We start from the raw sequence: 16,080 nt of genomic DNA, 5'->3' as shown, positions 1-16,080 counted from the left end.
CAGCCAAGTATTGCCATTTTTTGGGGGATAATAGGACTGAACTGAAGGAAGGTGCTAAGCAAAAGATGACAATTAATGTTGGGGTACTCTCCATTTTCTTGCATTCAGGAGAGGAAACGCTGGAAGTCACTGGCACAGAAATGAGAAGCTGTCTCCAGAAACATGGTTCTGCTCCCAAATAACCTTTATTTTTAAAGTACGATTGAGAGGGCGTCTGCATTCCGCACTTCCCAATCACATCACTGCATATCAAGGCACACGATACATGAGCAGTTCAAGAGGAATGCAGAGTAACAGACTCTCGTTTGACAGCAATCAGCAGATACATTCAATTCCACAATCTTTAGTACCTGTAAGGCTGAAAACACATCTCAAGATAAAGTCATCGGGTAAGTGATTCCCTGGCTTCCTGCTGCGGGTGTATTTCCCTTCAGCGGTGCTGCCTCTATCTAAAGAGACACTGAGCTACTACACCTGCAAAAAGGACAACTGCCCTTTAAAGTCCCAGATAAGGACTCGTGACAACTTGTTACATGGATACAACTAGTGCAGGGACTGCCACAGACAGACAAACCAGGAGAGAAGGCTGAACTCTAGCTGTGATTTCACATGGGACGTTACATTTGTCTTCTCCTTGCTCAATAATTTCTAAAAGTACAAAAAAGTATAAAAGAAGGCTATGAGAATATCAGCGGAAGACTTCCTAAATGATACACTAACGTTATTATCCAGTGACGTCTATCTGAAGTAAATTATTTGAATTTATCAAAAAAAAATCTCAAATAGAAGGAGGAAGCTCTCACATTTATCTGGGGGGGTAAAACTGGAGGCCTGCCGTGTAACTGTAAAAGGGACCAGAAGCCACCTCTTCCTGAATCGAAACACCAATGCATTTACTTCTGACATTGAGGAAAAGGTTTTATGCTCCCCAACAGAATGACAAACGTCAGAAAGCATTCAAGAGTTGTGTGGCCGCTGTCATTTTCATCGTGCGTGGGACTGGGGTCGGATTTGCGCACAGCTCGGCACCGCTGGCCCCGAGCAGGAGCCGCCTGCCCTGCGCTGGCCGCACTGTGACTTACTTTCCGAATCGGGAATTGAGCTTGTTAGTGAGGAGCTGGTAGATGTGGTGATGCTCATGGAGGGGCTCATACCGTAACGGGGGTACGCTCCCGTCATGGCTGTGGTATGAGAGATCCACGCCGCGGGGTCGATTGGCCTCACCGGTTCAGCTGCAGAACAACCAGAAAGGGAGAGAAAGACAAAAGAAATCAGATTTGCAATAAACACAAAAATCTAAAGAAAGAGGGAATATTTTGCTATGCACAAGTCCTCACCATTCCGACAGTACAACTGAAACAGCCCCAGCACGAGGGAACAAAAAGCACCTTGTTAGGAGTAGCTTGTTTTCTCCACAGCAATTGCTGCACCAGCCTCAGAGGATAAAACCACGACACTTCTGTTGCTCTAAGTGCGGTAGGAGTGAAATATTTCCTCTTGCAGGAGAGAAGCGACCGATCCCGTAATAATATTTCACTATTATTTTACAAAGGGAGATAGATTCTCACTTTTCTATGACGTGCAGTACTAGCAAGTGCTTTGCCCCTGCCTCTCAAAACAAAAAGCAAACGAACCATACAACCAAACTTAAAAGTATTGAACTTGTAGGGAATGGAAATCTGTTAGATGCCAAAATAGCTGAAAATATTCTAGATCTCGAGGGCTCCTCAGGAACCCAGCAAAGAGCACAAAAATGGACTCACCCCTGGGGATGGTGAAATAACTCCTGGGAGTAGGGTCCCAGCATTTGGCTACTGTTAGGCTGATGGGTCTGGGAAGAAAGAAAACAGGTCAGGGTGACTCAACTTTCCCTACAGAAGCTCTAATTGCTACAATGAACTCTTTGAAACAAACCCTGAGAATGCCTGTCAAAGTATTTGCAGTATGAAGCAGCATCAGGACATTTCTGGTTTTGCACAGATCATGAGCACTTGTTGGTGAAATCTGTCAAATGATCAGCTCTTGAGATATTAAAACACTTGTCCTGTAAACAAACAGTGCTACTGAAACCAGGCAACTCCTCATTTGTGTTGGTTTTGGCTGGTACGTTGGAACCAGTCTCACCCATTTACGCTGAGAAGTTCAGAGTTGAGATCAGCAGATACCCGGCTGTTTACTGAGATTGAAACGCTGATTTCTCTGAGGTTTGCCCAATACCAATCACTGCACGCGGAGGATAAGTAGCAAGAGATTTTGCGAGATGCTCACCCTGGTTTGGAGACAATTTCCCGTAAAACCCGTACTGCATCGTCATTGCTCATGTTCTCAAAATTGACGTCGTTCACCTGAAATGTTGCAAAGGGCAGAGGTCAGGCTTTGCAACAGGAAAGTTAAAGACATTTTAGTTATTTCCAAATTTATTTGCCTTTCAACCGTTTCCACTCCTTTAAGCGGCCGCAGGAATATTGTTTCTCAGAGCACGCCAACTATCCAGCAGAATTCACAAAGAATTACAGATTGAAGGGATAACGGTCTTTGCGACGCGTTTCTCCAAGTATGAATGAATTCTGCTAACTGATTACTACGTCCATGGAGCTGGTGGGATGACTGAGCTGAGCCTCCAACATACAAGCCAGGAGAGCATATTTTGGGACGCGGACCAACCTGCAGCAGCATGTCTCCTGGTTCAATCCGGCCATCGGCTGCCACCGCCCCTCCTTTCATTATAGAGCCGATGTATATGCCACCATCGCCCCGGTCATTGCTCTGTCCTACGATGCTGATTCCCAGGAAATTGTACTTCTCTAGACAGATAGAAAGTGGAGGAGAAAAGCAAAGAAAGTGATTGGAATGATAGTGAAGAGCTAACACCAGGATACTTCAGCCTTGAAAAATGAGTTCTCTCAACACATCTGCTGGGCCGTGTTTGACTTACAATTATCTCAGGTCTAGGGAAATGCTGCTAATAACATTATTTTTTCATATAGGACACTGAAAAGTTAAATTAAAAAAATCAGCATGAGAAATGACATTGAAAAGTCATGTCTACACCTAGGAATTAGGTACCTAATCAGCATTAGGTAATGTTATTTCCACACCTCAGAGTGTCAGGAAGAATTTGGTGCTACTGAAAGGCGCTGAGTTGGCAGCCCTGCACATTTCTATCTGGCTACACAATGAAATGCATCAGCAGCAGAAACACAAACCTCCAGCGCCCTTCTGCTCTTGCTCCTAACAACATCTGAGCCCTTACCATCCCAAGAAATAAGAGTAAAACTCCATATCCTGGAGTTCCAGCCGCTTCCATGGGCTTCTCGGGAAGAATATTGATCTGCTTGTGTAAATGGCTCAGAACTACCCAGCGCTGGACTAAAAATCCAGGCACAGCAGAGCAGTAACTTGCAGCTGCCATTCCCTGGAGGTCAATTGACATCATTCCAATCAAGGAACTTCCTACTGGCTCCAAAGGTTACTATACTATGACAAAATACATCTGTATCGCTTGAAATTCATCATAAAAAACATCACTTGTTGGTCTTACCCATGTTGAGTGTGACAGTGATGATATTTAGGGACATGGTGGAATCAGTGATGCTGCTGAACGAAGACGACTGCAAAACACAACAGAAAATTCCCAAGGTTTTAAAGGGCTCGGAATAAACAATAAAATAACTATTAAGGATTAATTCATTAGGAACTGATCAATAGGTTTCTGTTTGGCAGGCATCCAGAAACCATTGTGGCCTCCTCAAAATTATTCTTCATTTAGAATCTTTGGAGAAGAAAAACCTGAACACAAACTGCACTTTCTCCAAAGATTTGTTTACAAAATCCATGGATTAAGTTCCTATATTGAGGTTTCTCATCTGAACTTTGCATTGAATGATTTCTGCTTCCTGACTACGTGACTGACAGGCGGAAATCCTGAAGTGCCCAGTGCAGTGGGAATTAAACCCACAGCTCCTCCCCAAAGAGAGGAGAGAACAACACGTGATCCTGCGGGAGGTGAGAACACAGACAACAAGAAATGCGATCGCTCAACAGTAAAAGAAGGATGGGAAAGAGAGTCTTGACTCTAGTGCTGCACAACTGCAAATGTTTGAGTTCAGGGGAGGCTGGAGCCACAGGAGCCTTCCCAGTGAATTCAGATCACAGACCTGCTCTGGATCCCTTCTCATTCACAAGCTGCATTCAAAAATCTCCCTTCGCCTCCTCGGAAAATTACGATGCCGACCTTACCCTGTCAATCTGCCGCATCCTTTGTTTCCTCCTCCTGCGCTTGTGCTTCCGTATGAGCCGGGATGAAGTGCTTTGCTCGGTGGAGCTACTCAACCTGAGGGAAACGGAGAGCAAACACAACTCTGTAAAGCCGAGCCCTTTGCATTCCCCTGCTCCAGCGCTAACCAAGATTAAAAACATCCAGCCCTACAGGACACAAGTAATCGAACTGGCACTGTCACAAGGAAAACGGTGCCAGTCTCCGCATCCCTGTGTTCAAAGCTCTAACCACCTGCAGGAATAATAGAACATCTCAAGCAAACTGGATACCGGCAGCCTAAAAAGGAGGTTGGTGTCAGGAGGTTACAACCCTCCGCACTGTGAATCCCATCCTGTGTTTCAGTCCAAGATACCGAGCTGAATATTCCGGCCGATGGAACAGCTCGGAGGGTGTGAAGCTCTTGACGTTCTCTTTGAGTTCGCAAAACTATTTCAGGCACGTTAACCTCACACACTCCCTCTTCCCCTCCCAGCAAGGCAAATTGATTTAAAGAGCCAAGAGGTGGTATTTTCAAAAGAGATCAAAAATGTGATAATTCTCCATCTGCGGCAACAGCCCACAGCACCTGGTTTTCTGAGCCTTTACCTTTTTAACGGGAAAAATAAAGAGGTCTTTTCAACATATGACCTGAAGTTTAGATTCCTGTGTAAGTAGAGAACATTTGGGATTTTTCTTTTCAATTCAGCCAGCAAAACCAGAGTCTACTGGCAAATCTCTGAACGTCTGTTACCAGATGATAATATGTGAGAATTCTGCTGTAATTGTTTCACTCAGCATTAGTCTGTAAGAATGGAAATCAGTTCCTTGGAACAGCCACAGCCCAGGTTTAGTTCAAGAGGCCAGACAATATTTCAGAGAAGTAACTTCTTGAGCTAAACAGTTGCACAAAACCATCAGAAGGCATTGCAGAAACACGTTTTGAGTCCTTACACATCGGCTTCTACACAGATAAACATTAGAAAACGCTACTTATTACACTGGAGAAAACCATAAATGGAGAGCTCACTTAACTCAGTGTTTCATCCCTTTTTGGAAGAAGCTGGACAATTACTTACAATGAAGTCGCTTTAATAAGCCTGTGTGTAAGTAGAAGAGGAGACAGCCTGTTTCAGCAAGACTCCCACACTCTGCAAAAGCATTTGGGTAAAAATAAAGCTTTCAGTCTCTGCAATTTCTCAGAAAGGAGACAAGCCTGTACGTACTTTCATCTCGCTCTGGTACATTTCATCTCCTCTTGTCATGCCTGTTAAATCCACAGCCTTAACTTATCCTGCTGAATCGGTCCTGAACTCAGCACCTCTCACGTTCCAGGAGCATCTGGATGCTAAAGAGCAGCTCATATGTGTTCTAATGAGGAGTAACATTCTGATCTCTCAAGTATCCCCAGAAATGAGTAAAAGTTATTACTACAATTTGATGAGCAAAACAAGATGGTGTATTTTAGCCTTGGGGAAAAATAAAGTGCAAAGATGAAAAACAAATCTGGAACTGTAACTACCAATTCCTGTACGAGCTACTGGCCAAAACCCTGCATGCACTTCTGACAGAAGGGCTAATAAATCCCATGGGAGATACTTTGTCAAGCAATAATAGTAATTTGTTTACTCCACATTCCCTAAAGGAAGGAAAAAAGGTAGCAATTTGTTAAAGAAAGTTTGTCCATGTAGTTTGAAAAGAACTCACTTTTCATTTCTTAAATGAGAAATAAACATAATTCATTTTCTTTGCAGTGAATGACTTTAGTTACATGGAACTGCAAATACTAATTGCAAGATGCTGACAATACTCCTACAGCTTGTCGTATGTGCTACACCTTTATTTGCTTCACAGAAGACAGAAACCAGACTTACTGTGCAGTTTACCATGGGCTCCCTACACCAATCTGTACTCCAAATACCACCTATTACCTACAAATAATACTAATGTTCAATTATATCACACTTTGAAAAACAAAGGGAAGAAGTTATTGCACTCACACTGCTTGAAGGGTTCTGTGTTGTCCTGTAGCATTTGTGAACAAATTAATTCACTGAAACCAAAAACTATTCTTTCTAACTATATGCAACAGAACAGCCCTGGACTGGAAACCAACCAACTCTGCTGCACTGCTCTGAGTTAGAATAAAATAAAGCTGTTAGAAAAGCATCCTCAGCCTCACAACCTCTTCCCTTCTATGCCAGTAACACCCATTACACCTGATTTCTCCTCTCACTCACCTCCCTCACGTACAATCTCCTTCACGATGCAGGTTCCGACCCCAGAGTTCACCAGCGGTTACTAAACAAACTTACCCCTTCAACCGCTTTTTCCCCAGGCTGCTGGCTCCAGCAGATCTGGAACGTGCTCCATTTTCTATTTGCCTGTATTTGCCTCTAAAGAAAACTGCTCCCTGCCAGCACAATCCCTCATCTGCTCCAGCACATCGGCCCCGTCAGACACCAGCATACCTGGGAGCATTCCAGCGAGTTGCTGGGCCTGCCTGGCTGGCCTGGCAGCTGCTCCGCCTGCCAAAAGCTGCTGCCCTGGCCTGGAAAGGAAAAGCAGCAGCTTCCAAAAGTCTCTTTCTTCTCGGTCAGGCGCAGGAAGCTTTACTTTATTAATACAGAAATAGTTAGCTGGGTCTGGTATAATGCGTTTCAGTGGCCACCCTGGCTGTGCTAATCCTGCCCTGCTGCATATCTCGCTGCCATGGAAATGATTAATTTATTTTCAAGGAACAAAATCAGCTGCAGGGTGGTTGTTTCCATGGGCTTGATTTTTTTTTGGGGGGGAAGGAGGATTAGGAGCCTTGAAGGCTTTAGGAAGGCTTGGAGTGCATTCAGGTTCACATTTGATCTTGCCAGCCCTTTGTGCACATCAATACCCAGGCAAGTACAAAGCACCTAGAAGGATAATTTTCTGTATCTTCAGGTGTTGGCAACTTCACTGTAACTGCAAAATAACTTCTTGAAACTAATTCTTAAATGTACATCTAGTTACCCTTTCAACCTTTTGGAAACATCCAGCCTTTCCACAGAATTTGATGGAATTGCTGCTTTTCAACAGGTTTCTAAGCTATGACTGACTGCAAGACCAAACAGATCCGCTGAGCTCAGTGAGTTAATAACCTGTAAACATAGCAGAAGTTTAAGTATCTCCAGGACTAGTTGTTCTTTGCTGTTTCCATTCCAGCTAGAATTTAAGAACATCACATTGCATCTCATTTATTTTAGCTACAGATCTTTATGAACCAACAGAGATCTGTATTCCTGTTCTCTGACAATTAACAGAAATCCACGATGAGTTTTCACAGCTCATTTGGATGAACACAAGCTCTAAAGAAAGTGTTCAGAGAAAGCACCCAGGAAAGGGAAGAATATGAGTTCTGGTCGAACTTGCAGCTTTAAAAACGAGTATTTGGAATACAAGAAATGTATTGGCTTATCCTGCCCTCCCTACCTGCTTGTGTTGTCATCGTCATCAGAGTCAATGAAGCTGCTGGACTCCAGCTCACTGCTCATCATGGTCGAAGAGCTGTCGTAGCCAGGAGGGTGCTCGCGGTGCCGGTCCAGTTTCGGATGGCCATTGATCCGAGGAACTGTAGAAACAAGATAAATGGACTATTACTGGGCAAAGAGGAAGCGCAAGGAAGAAACGGCATCCACACCGACAGCGCGGACAACTCTGCGGGAGATTCTTTAGGCCAAAACCAAGCTCTTTGCAGGACATGATTTCATCCAGCAGCTGGAAAACCAACTGCCCTGGCACGTTTGCATGACTGAGTGACACGGTCTTGCCTTAGACTGACAGGAGAAGGAGGCAATTTTATCCCATTTCTATCTAAAGGGAAAAGTATGAACTAATTTCAGTCCTAGCGCAGCCATTCAACAACCTGCTCTCTGTCAGTGGCAAAACGGGTATTGACATTAGTTTAAATTAATATGAAAGACAAAATAATCTCTTAAGATTCTTCCTGGAAGAAGATTTTAACACAACAGTGTTAGAAGATCCTGTGATTTCCCAAAGGAATCTGCAGTCACGATCAGGTGAAGCAGCTCTCTGCTCCGCCCGCTGCAGAGTTTTCCTTCACTCAGGCAGGTATTACAAGTCGGAAAGGTTCAATGAACAGAAAACCACCTGTTCCTAACCCATAGTGTATATACAACCTCTGGTTTTCTAAGTGGAGGCAAATACTTTAGTGGGTGGAGCTGTGAATAAAGCCTGTGATGGCATCGCTTGGGCCCAACTACTCCATATTCCGGACCATTTTAAATGCAATGGGTGGCACCTATTAATTCTTAATTAAGCCTGGAAATTCTTGTTTGGCAACAAATGAGAAAACCAAGCTTACTTTGATGTACAGAGTTCTGTAGTTTATATGTGTACTTATGTATACAAAAAGAGCCAATGTGCTATAGCATACAATACCACCACTGATCCTACAGAAAACAACAGAAATTATTTCAGAGGATTTTGGCTCAGATCTTGCAATGTTAAAACACTAAGACTCCCCAATGGTCTACACTGCAAACTCCCAGCACATCATCCAGATAATGTGTTTTACCTTAAATTAACAAACCTGAATAAAGGAAGCAGCCTCACCATGACAGCGTGGAGCTCAGCACCGGGGGTTGTTATTCCTCTCTAAACTAATCAAATCTTCTAATGCTACAGAAAGTTCTGTATATCATAAAAATTCATCTCCCCACCACTACACTGTAAGTTGTCCAGACCTCTTAGAAAATGCTGAGCTTCAAAGCGTTTCAAAGCAATCATCAAATTATTCCATTAAACTAATACCAGTCACTGAAAGCGCACAGGAATGTGGACACACTGCTCTTCGGCAGCATTTGTGCAGAAGTAGTTGTTGCTCTGAAAGGTTATCAGAAGAATTGCTCTTCCTAAGTGAAAAAGGGGGAAAATGAAATAGGACTCACCATCCTCATGCCCTTCTCTATTTCTCCGTCGATGTCTGTCCCGCCGGTGACTAATAACCGACTCTGTTCCCGTGTCATTGTCCAGGCCATCCCGGCTGCTGGCAGCATTTGGGCTGTTAGAGAACAAATAGGAAGAAACAGCGGAGTCATCTCTTTCTTTCTTTTTGATAAAAAGAGTTGCAGTCGTGAGCACGTTGGTTTGGGATCCAGAGAACTATAATGCAGATCAGCTGCAGCCCTGCAAGCTCCCCCAGCCTGATCTGCTCCCCCAAAACTACCCAAAGGGTGAAAACATGTTTGATATACACAGCGCTGTTTCCACAAGTGGTATCATCGTGACATTGAAAAACCTGCCACAAGAAAAAGGTGCATAATGGCCATCATTACACTTAAACCGAAGCATCAGCATCATTAATATATTTCTCCTAGAATTCCATGAGTCTGGAGTGCACATTTTACGCAGGGAATTAAACTACCTACTGGTGCCATGGGCTTCTGTGGCAGCTGGACCCAGACCTGGTGCGTGTGTGAGCACACGTGTGTAGCGGGACCTTGGAGAGGACAGCTGAAAATCCCCTGCCTGCCCACACGCCGCCTTTGCAGCAACGAAATGTCCTGACATGCCCGCCACAGAAATTGGGAAATCAGGAAACACCCAACTGCACATTTAAGCTACCGAAATGCACGTATATGTATTTAAGTGTTGGCACATGTACGCTTGCATTTCTTGTCTCAGTCCAGTACAACTGAAAAGGGAAGGAGGGTGACAGTCCCCTGATTTGGGGTGTCCCGCCAGGCTCTGGGACATCCCAGCAGCACCATCTAGTGACCAGTGATGACTGCCAGCATTCCCACTACTAAATATTAATAGTTTCTGAGGCGAAACCTGGCTAGAGAAGGTTATTTGCACCCTAACAAAGGGTGTAAAGGAACCTCACAGCTGACTTGTTTGCTCTCCCACTGCTGAGGCACTTGAATCCACCTCTCTGCTCCATCTACTTCTTGTATTATTTGCTGTTCAGCAATATTTCTGTTTGTACAACTACACAACACCAAGCTCAGCTCTTCTATAAATAATTGCCCAATCAAGGCTGAAGAAGGAGGACAGGAGATGACAGATCTCTGGTAGTGTGAGTGTCATTGAAACAAATCTCAGGGATTTAGGAAGCAAGAAGCCAAGTCACCCTTACAGAAGGGGAGGTGATATGTGAGTATAGAGCAATACTGAATCACAGCTGTGACAGTTACAGGGTTGCACTATTGAGCTATTAAAGGGAAATACTATCCAAGGAGGCAGCGAAATGGCACTTAACACACTACTGCAGTCACCACCCCAAAATCCCAGGAAACATCGCTTTCAAAAATTGCTGGAGAATTGTAAGCGATGGGAAGAGAAGTGCAGCCCCGATTCAAGTTCTGGACACTTGCAGCTGCCTGACGTCAAGAGATACAGAAAGATTTTTAGCAGGTGCATCAGCACAGCTTAAATTTCACCGGTCTGAGCACACGCAGTTGGCAGCAGCGAGAGGAGCCCCAAACGCAGACTTGCGCCTAACTTCCAGTGTAATCATTCTTCTAGATCAAGTTTGATCCTGCAGCTATTCCGTGTAGGTGTAGGTCGGGAAGACAAAGCACTAGTGATATTTGCAGGGCACGTGACTGCGCTCGTACAGGCCTCTCCAGCCAACATCAAGGAATTTATGAACGCACGAGGGCAGTAAAGCCCTTAGAAGACACACAGCTTTGGGCAGGGTTAGTACTTCCCAAGATTTCTTGTCCCCTCTAGAAGACATTTATCTGTAAAAAACACGACATTATGGGCTCTTCCAGGCTATAGACATCGCAGAAAGCAACGCACACACATGACAGCAGGTAAATAAAACCACATTTCCTTCTCCAAACATATACCAAGATCACAGCTAGAACCAGGTCCTGCTTTAGATCCTCTTTGTGTAAATTCCATGAAAATGAAGGCACCGTGAGGACACACACGGGCTCTGCACACGTACTGGGAAATAACACGGTTACCATTCAATTTGATGGCTCCCAGTCTGGCTACACGCACTTCAAGCTGCTCGTACACACGTGGAGGAGCCATTATTCCTCATGTTAATTTTCGCTCTTGATATCAGCGTCCTGCTGGCTCTGCATACTACATAATTATACATAACACAGTAATAAAAGGCTGTCATCTATACACGCTGGAAAGCTACCTCTCTACTTAACTCTTCCACAACGGGTTTCAAAATGAGATATATAGGATATATATTTCTTTCCAACAACGACAGGGTTTGTTTCTTTCTTCCCATTCCCCTTTGAAAGTATATTATTTTTCTAACAACAAAACCAAATAGCTGGTTTGGAGAAATGTGGGGAAGAAACAGACAGAAAATATGGTTTTTTTGTTTTAAAATGTAAAAAAAAGACAACTTGCTCTTACTGGAAGGACGGAGGCCGCGAGTCCCCAATGCCGCCTGTTCTCTCGATGGGTGGCGGAAGGTCCGCGTGGCTCTCGGTGCACTGGGAGCCCGTGTCCGAGTGGGAGCTTTCAGCCAGGACCAGCTGTCAACACAAAACCACAGTTATACATGCTCGTATGGGCTTCTCCGCACTGATGGAAGGGGCTCAGCTGCTGCTTTGCTAACTATCCTGGGAGATCTAAGGGACGTTAGAGGAGAGGAAGGTCTTAGTGTTGTATGGATTAATCTAGTCCCATGTTTTCCTTGCTTTATTTTGAATGTTTTGGCAAGAATGGGGGGTTGGAGGGGGAACCAAACTTGCCCAAAGGAAGCTAAAACCGACTCATTATTTCAACAGCCCACTGACCACACACAACACAAGTTAGACATGACCTAGTGACCCAGAGGTGAAAAGGTTTATATCCTATTACCAGCCCGCTGAGACATCTCATCACTCTGCCAGGTCTCTCTAAACAATATGATTAGAAGGTATTTAATTAAAGAAATGCCCAAATAATGATAGAGTTTATTACTTTGCACTAAGTGGAAACAAGGTCTCGGCTTTCCTCTATCTTTAGCTGTGGAAGAACTAGTCCTACATAAGAGATTCCAACTATAACTGGTTAATTTATCAAGGATTAATTCTAATATAATCATCAGAGAGGTGCTGGCTGCCGAAGATGGGGATGGAGAGGGAAGAGGATCAGAGGGGACTGGTGTTCAGGATGCAGGGTATTTACTCCTAGGAGCATATACAATAAAGATGAGAAGGCAAACACACACAGACTGTCAAAAAGGAACCGCCTGAAGACAAACCAGCTCTCCAGCACCATGCAGAGTCAGCTGCATTATTCAAACTCTCTTATCACCAAAGCAAGAGCAACAGGGGAAAAAAGAAGGGAAAAATAACATGAGCTTTCCTAATAACAATTAAGGTTTCTGTCTTTCAGGTGGGGAAGTTAATGGGAGGTGTTTAGAAAGCGTGTTGGCATTATGGAGGTGGAAGAGTATCTCTGAGCGGGGCTCATCCCCTGAGGAATCGCTGTGCAAGTGCTTTCACTAACAAAATAAGACCAAGGGACAAAAAAAGATGGAAAAAAAGAAACTGGGTGTAGGTGAGATGAAAAGGGCCATGTAACACCTAACATGGCACAACACCGGCCTCGGCTGCAGCTGCGCAGTGAGTTTGCAGCCCTGACCTCCTCCAGACACCTCACAAGACGCCGTCGATTTGCTGGGAGCTCCTCATTTCTTCCAACGATGAGTGACGTTCTGTAAATCATTATGTAGCCTATAAGCTATCCTATCATTACGTATCCTTTAAGATAAGCTGCGTCCTTTGCCTTGACAAGCTACGGTAGGAATAAAACTCTCCCCTATTATAGCACTTCAAACGGAGATGATAACGCTACTGGGCTGCGGCGTTACAGACTTCTCAGGGTGTTTCCGCAGGAAAAGCCGCGTTAACCCCATAACCCCAGCTCCCTGGCCACCAGCCAGCCCTGATAATTATATTTCACCCATCCAGCTTCCCTAGAGCTGCGACCGGCAGCAGCATTTCAATCCATGTCTCTCCTCGTGTCGGTTCTGCATTGGAGAATGTGCCTGTGGCTGTGGAACAGCTGGTGGGTTCCACCCCAAAGGGCTGTAGCTCAGCGTGAACCAGGGATGTCATCTGTGTGCTGCACATGGAATAAGTTAATAAAGAAGTGTGGAACTAATTGCAACTGTTGGTTCGGTTCATCTCCTCATATTGAATGCTGGTTTTCTAAACAGAGGTGCTACCATCGCACTCACTATTAAATCTTTCCTGGAAAGTGGAGAAAACGTATCATATTAACCAGCTCCAGGAATCTGTTCTCAGCTAAAGACACCAGACAACAGGAAACAGTCCGGGAAGGGGAAAGAGCGAATACTGGTGCACTCTGCCCTTATATTCTCATCTGCCTAAATATTTATTAGTCTACCAGCATGAAAACTCCAATATTTAAATTCTCACCGTTACTGAGAGCGGCAGCTCTTGGTATTTCTCAGCTTGGGGAGAGGTGAGAGACTGATAGTAACTAAAGAAATACCCCAAAAAGAGCCATTTGTATTTTCAACAGCAACTTCAGAACAGCCACATTCATCTACAAGTTGAAAGTAATTACTTCCTATAAAGTCACAGGCGTCTCAAATCCCAAGTCCAAGCTTCAGAGACACAGCCCATTATCCACGCGAAGGCTGTTCCCAAAGGACCCGCTGCACAAAAGGACTCGCTGATGAGGAATTCTGTCAAAGGCAAGAGGACTCCACATTGCTCGAAGGCTGCAAAAGCCCATCAGGAATGTGATGTTTATTTTAGTAACGAGAAATTGTCTGTGCCAGGTAGATTAGGCTTCCTCCTTCTTTCCTGCTGAAAACTACAGTATATTTGGTTGGTGTTTGCTCCAACCTTGGACCACAGATACTCAGAGAATATAGGATATATAGACTGGAAATCAGCCTCTATAATAGGTTAAAATGAAGAATTTTAAGCAAAGCGTGGCTGCCAGGTAAAGGGTGACTTTCTTCAGTGTCTGGGTGTCGAAGTCATCAATTCCATCTGTGATTCATCACAGATGGTAGAAGACTAAACGGTTCCACTCGACAATTTCAATTGCAATTGCAAATACAGTGTCTGAAAAGCTCACAAACAGGACAAGTGTTATCTGTTGGCACCCAGATAACAGAGAAGAAAAGAAGACGTAAAAAGAGAGAGAGTGACACAGGGCGCTGCCATCAGTGCCGGCCAATAGCACACAGTGCCCGTGCCCAGCAGCTGCGCAGGGAATCGGTCCCAGATGCTGCAAAACCCTCCTAAAAACCCGTGATAACAGCCAAGCGACCCCTGAACCTGAAAAAAACCCACCAAAAATGCACTAATGATATCACTTGGGTAAGCAGTCCAAAAGAACTCAAAGGAAATTATCCCCTGAGAAAAACTGTATCCTGTTTTATGTGCGTCTATGTGTTAGCAGAACACGCGTGCATATCGTCTGCTTTTTGCACAAGATGCGTTTGTGTAAATGCATTTACAGCAATAACTACTAGATGAAGAACTCATGCCATGCAATTAATGTCAATCTCCGTATTGTTCAAAAACCTCAAGGTCAACCACTGAAAAGGAATCTAGTAAGTAGTAGCCATCTGTCCCAGACTATTTAGTCCTAACAAACAAACAAACAAACCACCCCGAAAGCAAAAGGGCAAGATCTGAGACACAGAGGAGAAAAACAAGCAGAACAGGAGGGGCGGGGAGGAGGTTTAAATAGTTAATTAGGAGCAGTGATTCTAATTCAACACTAATCTAGTTGTACATTGGGTTCCCAGCGCAGCAGGAATAAGCAACAACTAAAGACTCGTAGATTTCCCCCTTGAACATTTTCCTCTATGGAAATCAGTCCTGCATACGACAGGATCAAAGTTCCTACCTACGACAAATGGGAGGATTCAAATGTCATTAAAAAGAGAAGGTGCGGGGCATTGAAATACATCATCTCGATGCGAAATACGCAGATATATATTGCAGTGATTTACAGTGAGGATGACAGTTATCACAGATGGTTTTGTGAAAGGATCCCAAGCTGTCCGCTACCAGCTGGGGCACATTTTGTAACACAGGAGACAAAGAAAGCTCAAGCACATCATGTTATAAACAGAAAATGAAACAGATTTGCCCAAAACACAGTTTTTCCAAAAGGTAAAGAACAACTTTAGCCCTAAAATATATGTATGCAATTATCTGTTAAGTTCCAGTGAGTAGGTATTAAAGGGTTCGAAACTGCAAACAATTAACTTACAGTACGATTTACATAAAACTCCTCCAGTAATTAGCAGCAAACAGAGGCAGATAAGCACTGCAATTTTATGGGTGTTAGTGTGGAAAAAGTAATTTGCAATTCATAAGGCAGGTCAGCCCCAGATGTTGCAGCTGATTGCTCAGCAGAGCGAGCAGGAGCCCTTGTCAGCACCATCCGCACAAGATGCTCCGCGGGATTTCTAACAGAGCCCCAAACTGCAGCCACGCTTGGGGGCTGTGGGTAGAAATCTGGAAACAAGCTGATGGTGGGAAGGGAGGAAAGAGGCCAGGTCTTTGGAGGTGATATATCTGCCCATACTACCTGCAACAATATGCGCAGCCTCCACCTCAGCTGCGGTCAAAGGGTTTTTAATGCGTTACGGACTTGCTGGTGAGTCTGTGCGGAGCCGGCGCTGGTTCAGCGCTCACAGAAAGCTCTGCGGCACTAATTCTCTGAAACAATTCATTTTAAGGCATACATCTCAATTTTGCTTTTAGATCTTTGCAACGGCACCATTCCCACTGTTAGAGACTTGATTACCGGCTCTGACCCAACTGATCCTTGTGTGTTGAGTTCCTGGGTTGGCATTGAGAAGAAAAAACCTA

At 44.3% G+C, this 16,080-nt stretch overlaps 1 protein-coding gene across 2 annotated transcripts in view; it reads right to left on the bottom strand.

Moving 5' to 3' along the window:
* Positions 1-16,080, bottom strand: part of DVL1 (dishevelled segment polarity protein 1) — a 47,713-nt gene that overhangs the window by 9,835 nt on the left and 21,798 nt on the right. The window contains exons 3-11 of one of the 2 annotated variants that reach the window (XM_080358626.1): positions 11,636-11,757; positions 9,196-9,308; positions 7,718-7,856; positions 4,240-4,333; positions 3,542-3,611; positions 2,665-2,804; positions 2,269-2,345; positions 1,764-1,831; positions 1,083-1,232 (exon numbers count right to left, since the gene is read on the bottom strand). In XM_080358626.1, the coding sequence (XP_080214752.1) occupies positions 1,083-1,232; positions 1,764-1,831; positions 2,269-2,345; positions 2,665-2,804; positions 3,542-3,611; positions 4,240-4,333; positions 7,718-7,856; positions 9,196-9,308; positions 11,636-11,757 (973 nt within the window). The remainder of the gene's footprint in view (positions 1-1,082; positions 1,233-1,763; positions 1,832-2,268; positions 2,346-2,664; positions 2,805-3,541; positions 3,612-4,239; positions 4,334-7,717; positions 7,857-9,195; positions 9,309-11,635; positions 11,758-16,080) is intronic. The other variant, XM_080358627.1, reaches the window with a different exon arrangement.

This window comes from Nesoenas mayeri, assembly GCF_963082525.1.
Source record: "Nesoenas mayeri genome assembly, chromosome: 24".
NCBI lineage: Eukaryota > Metazoa > Chordata > Aves > Columbiformes > Columbidae > Nesoenas > Nesoenas mayeri.
This window is presented reverse-complemented; position numbering and strand designations above follow the sequence as displayed.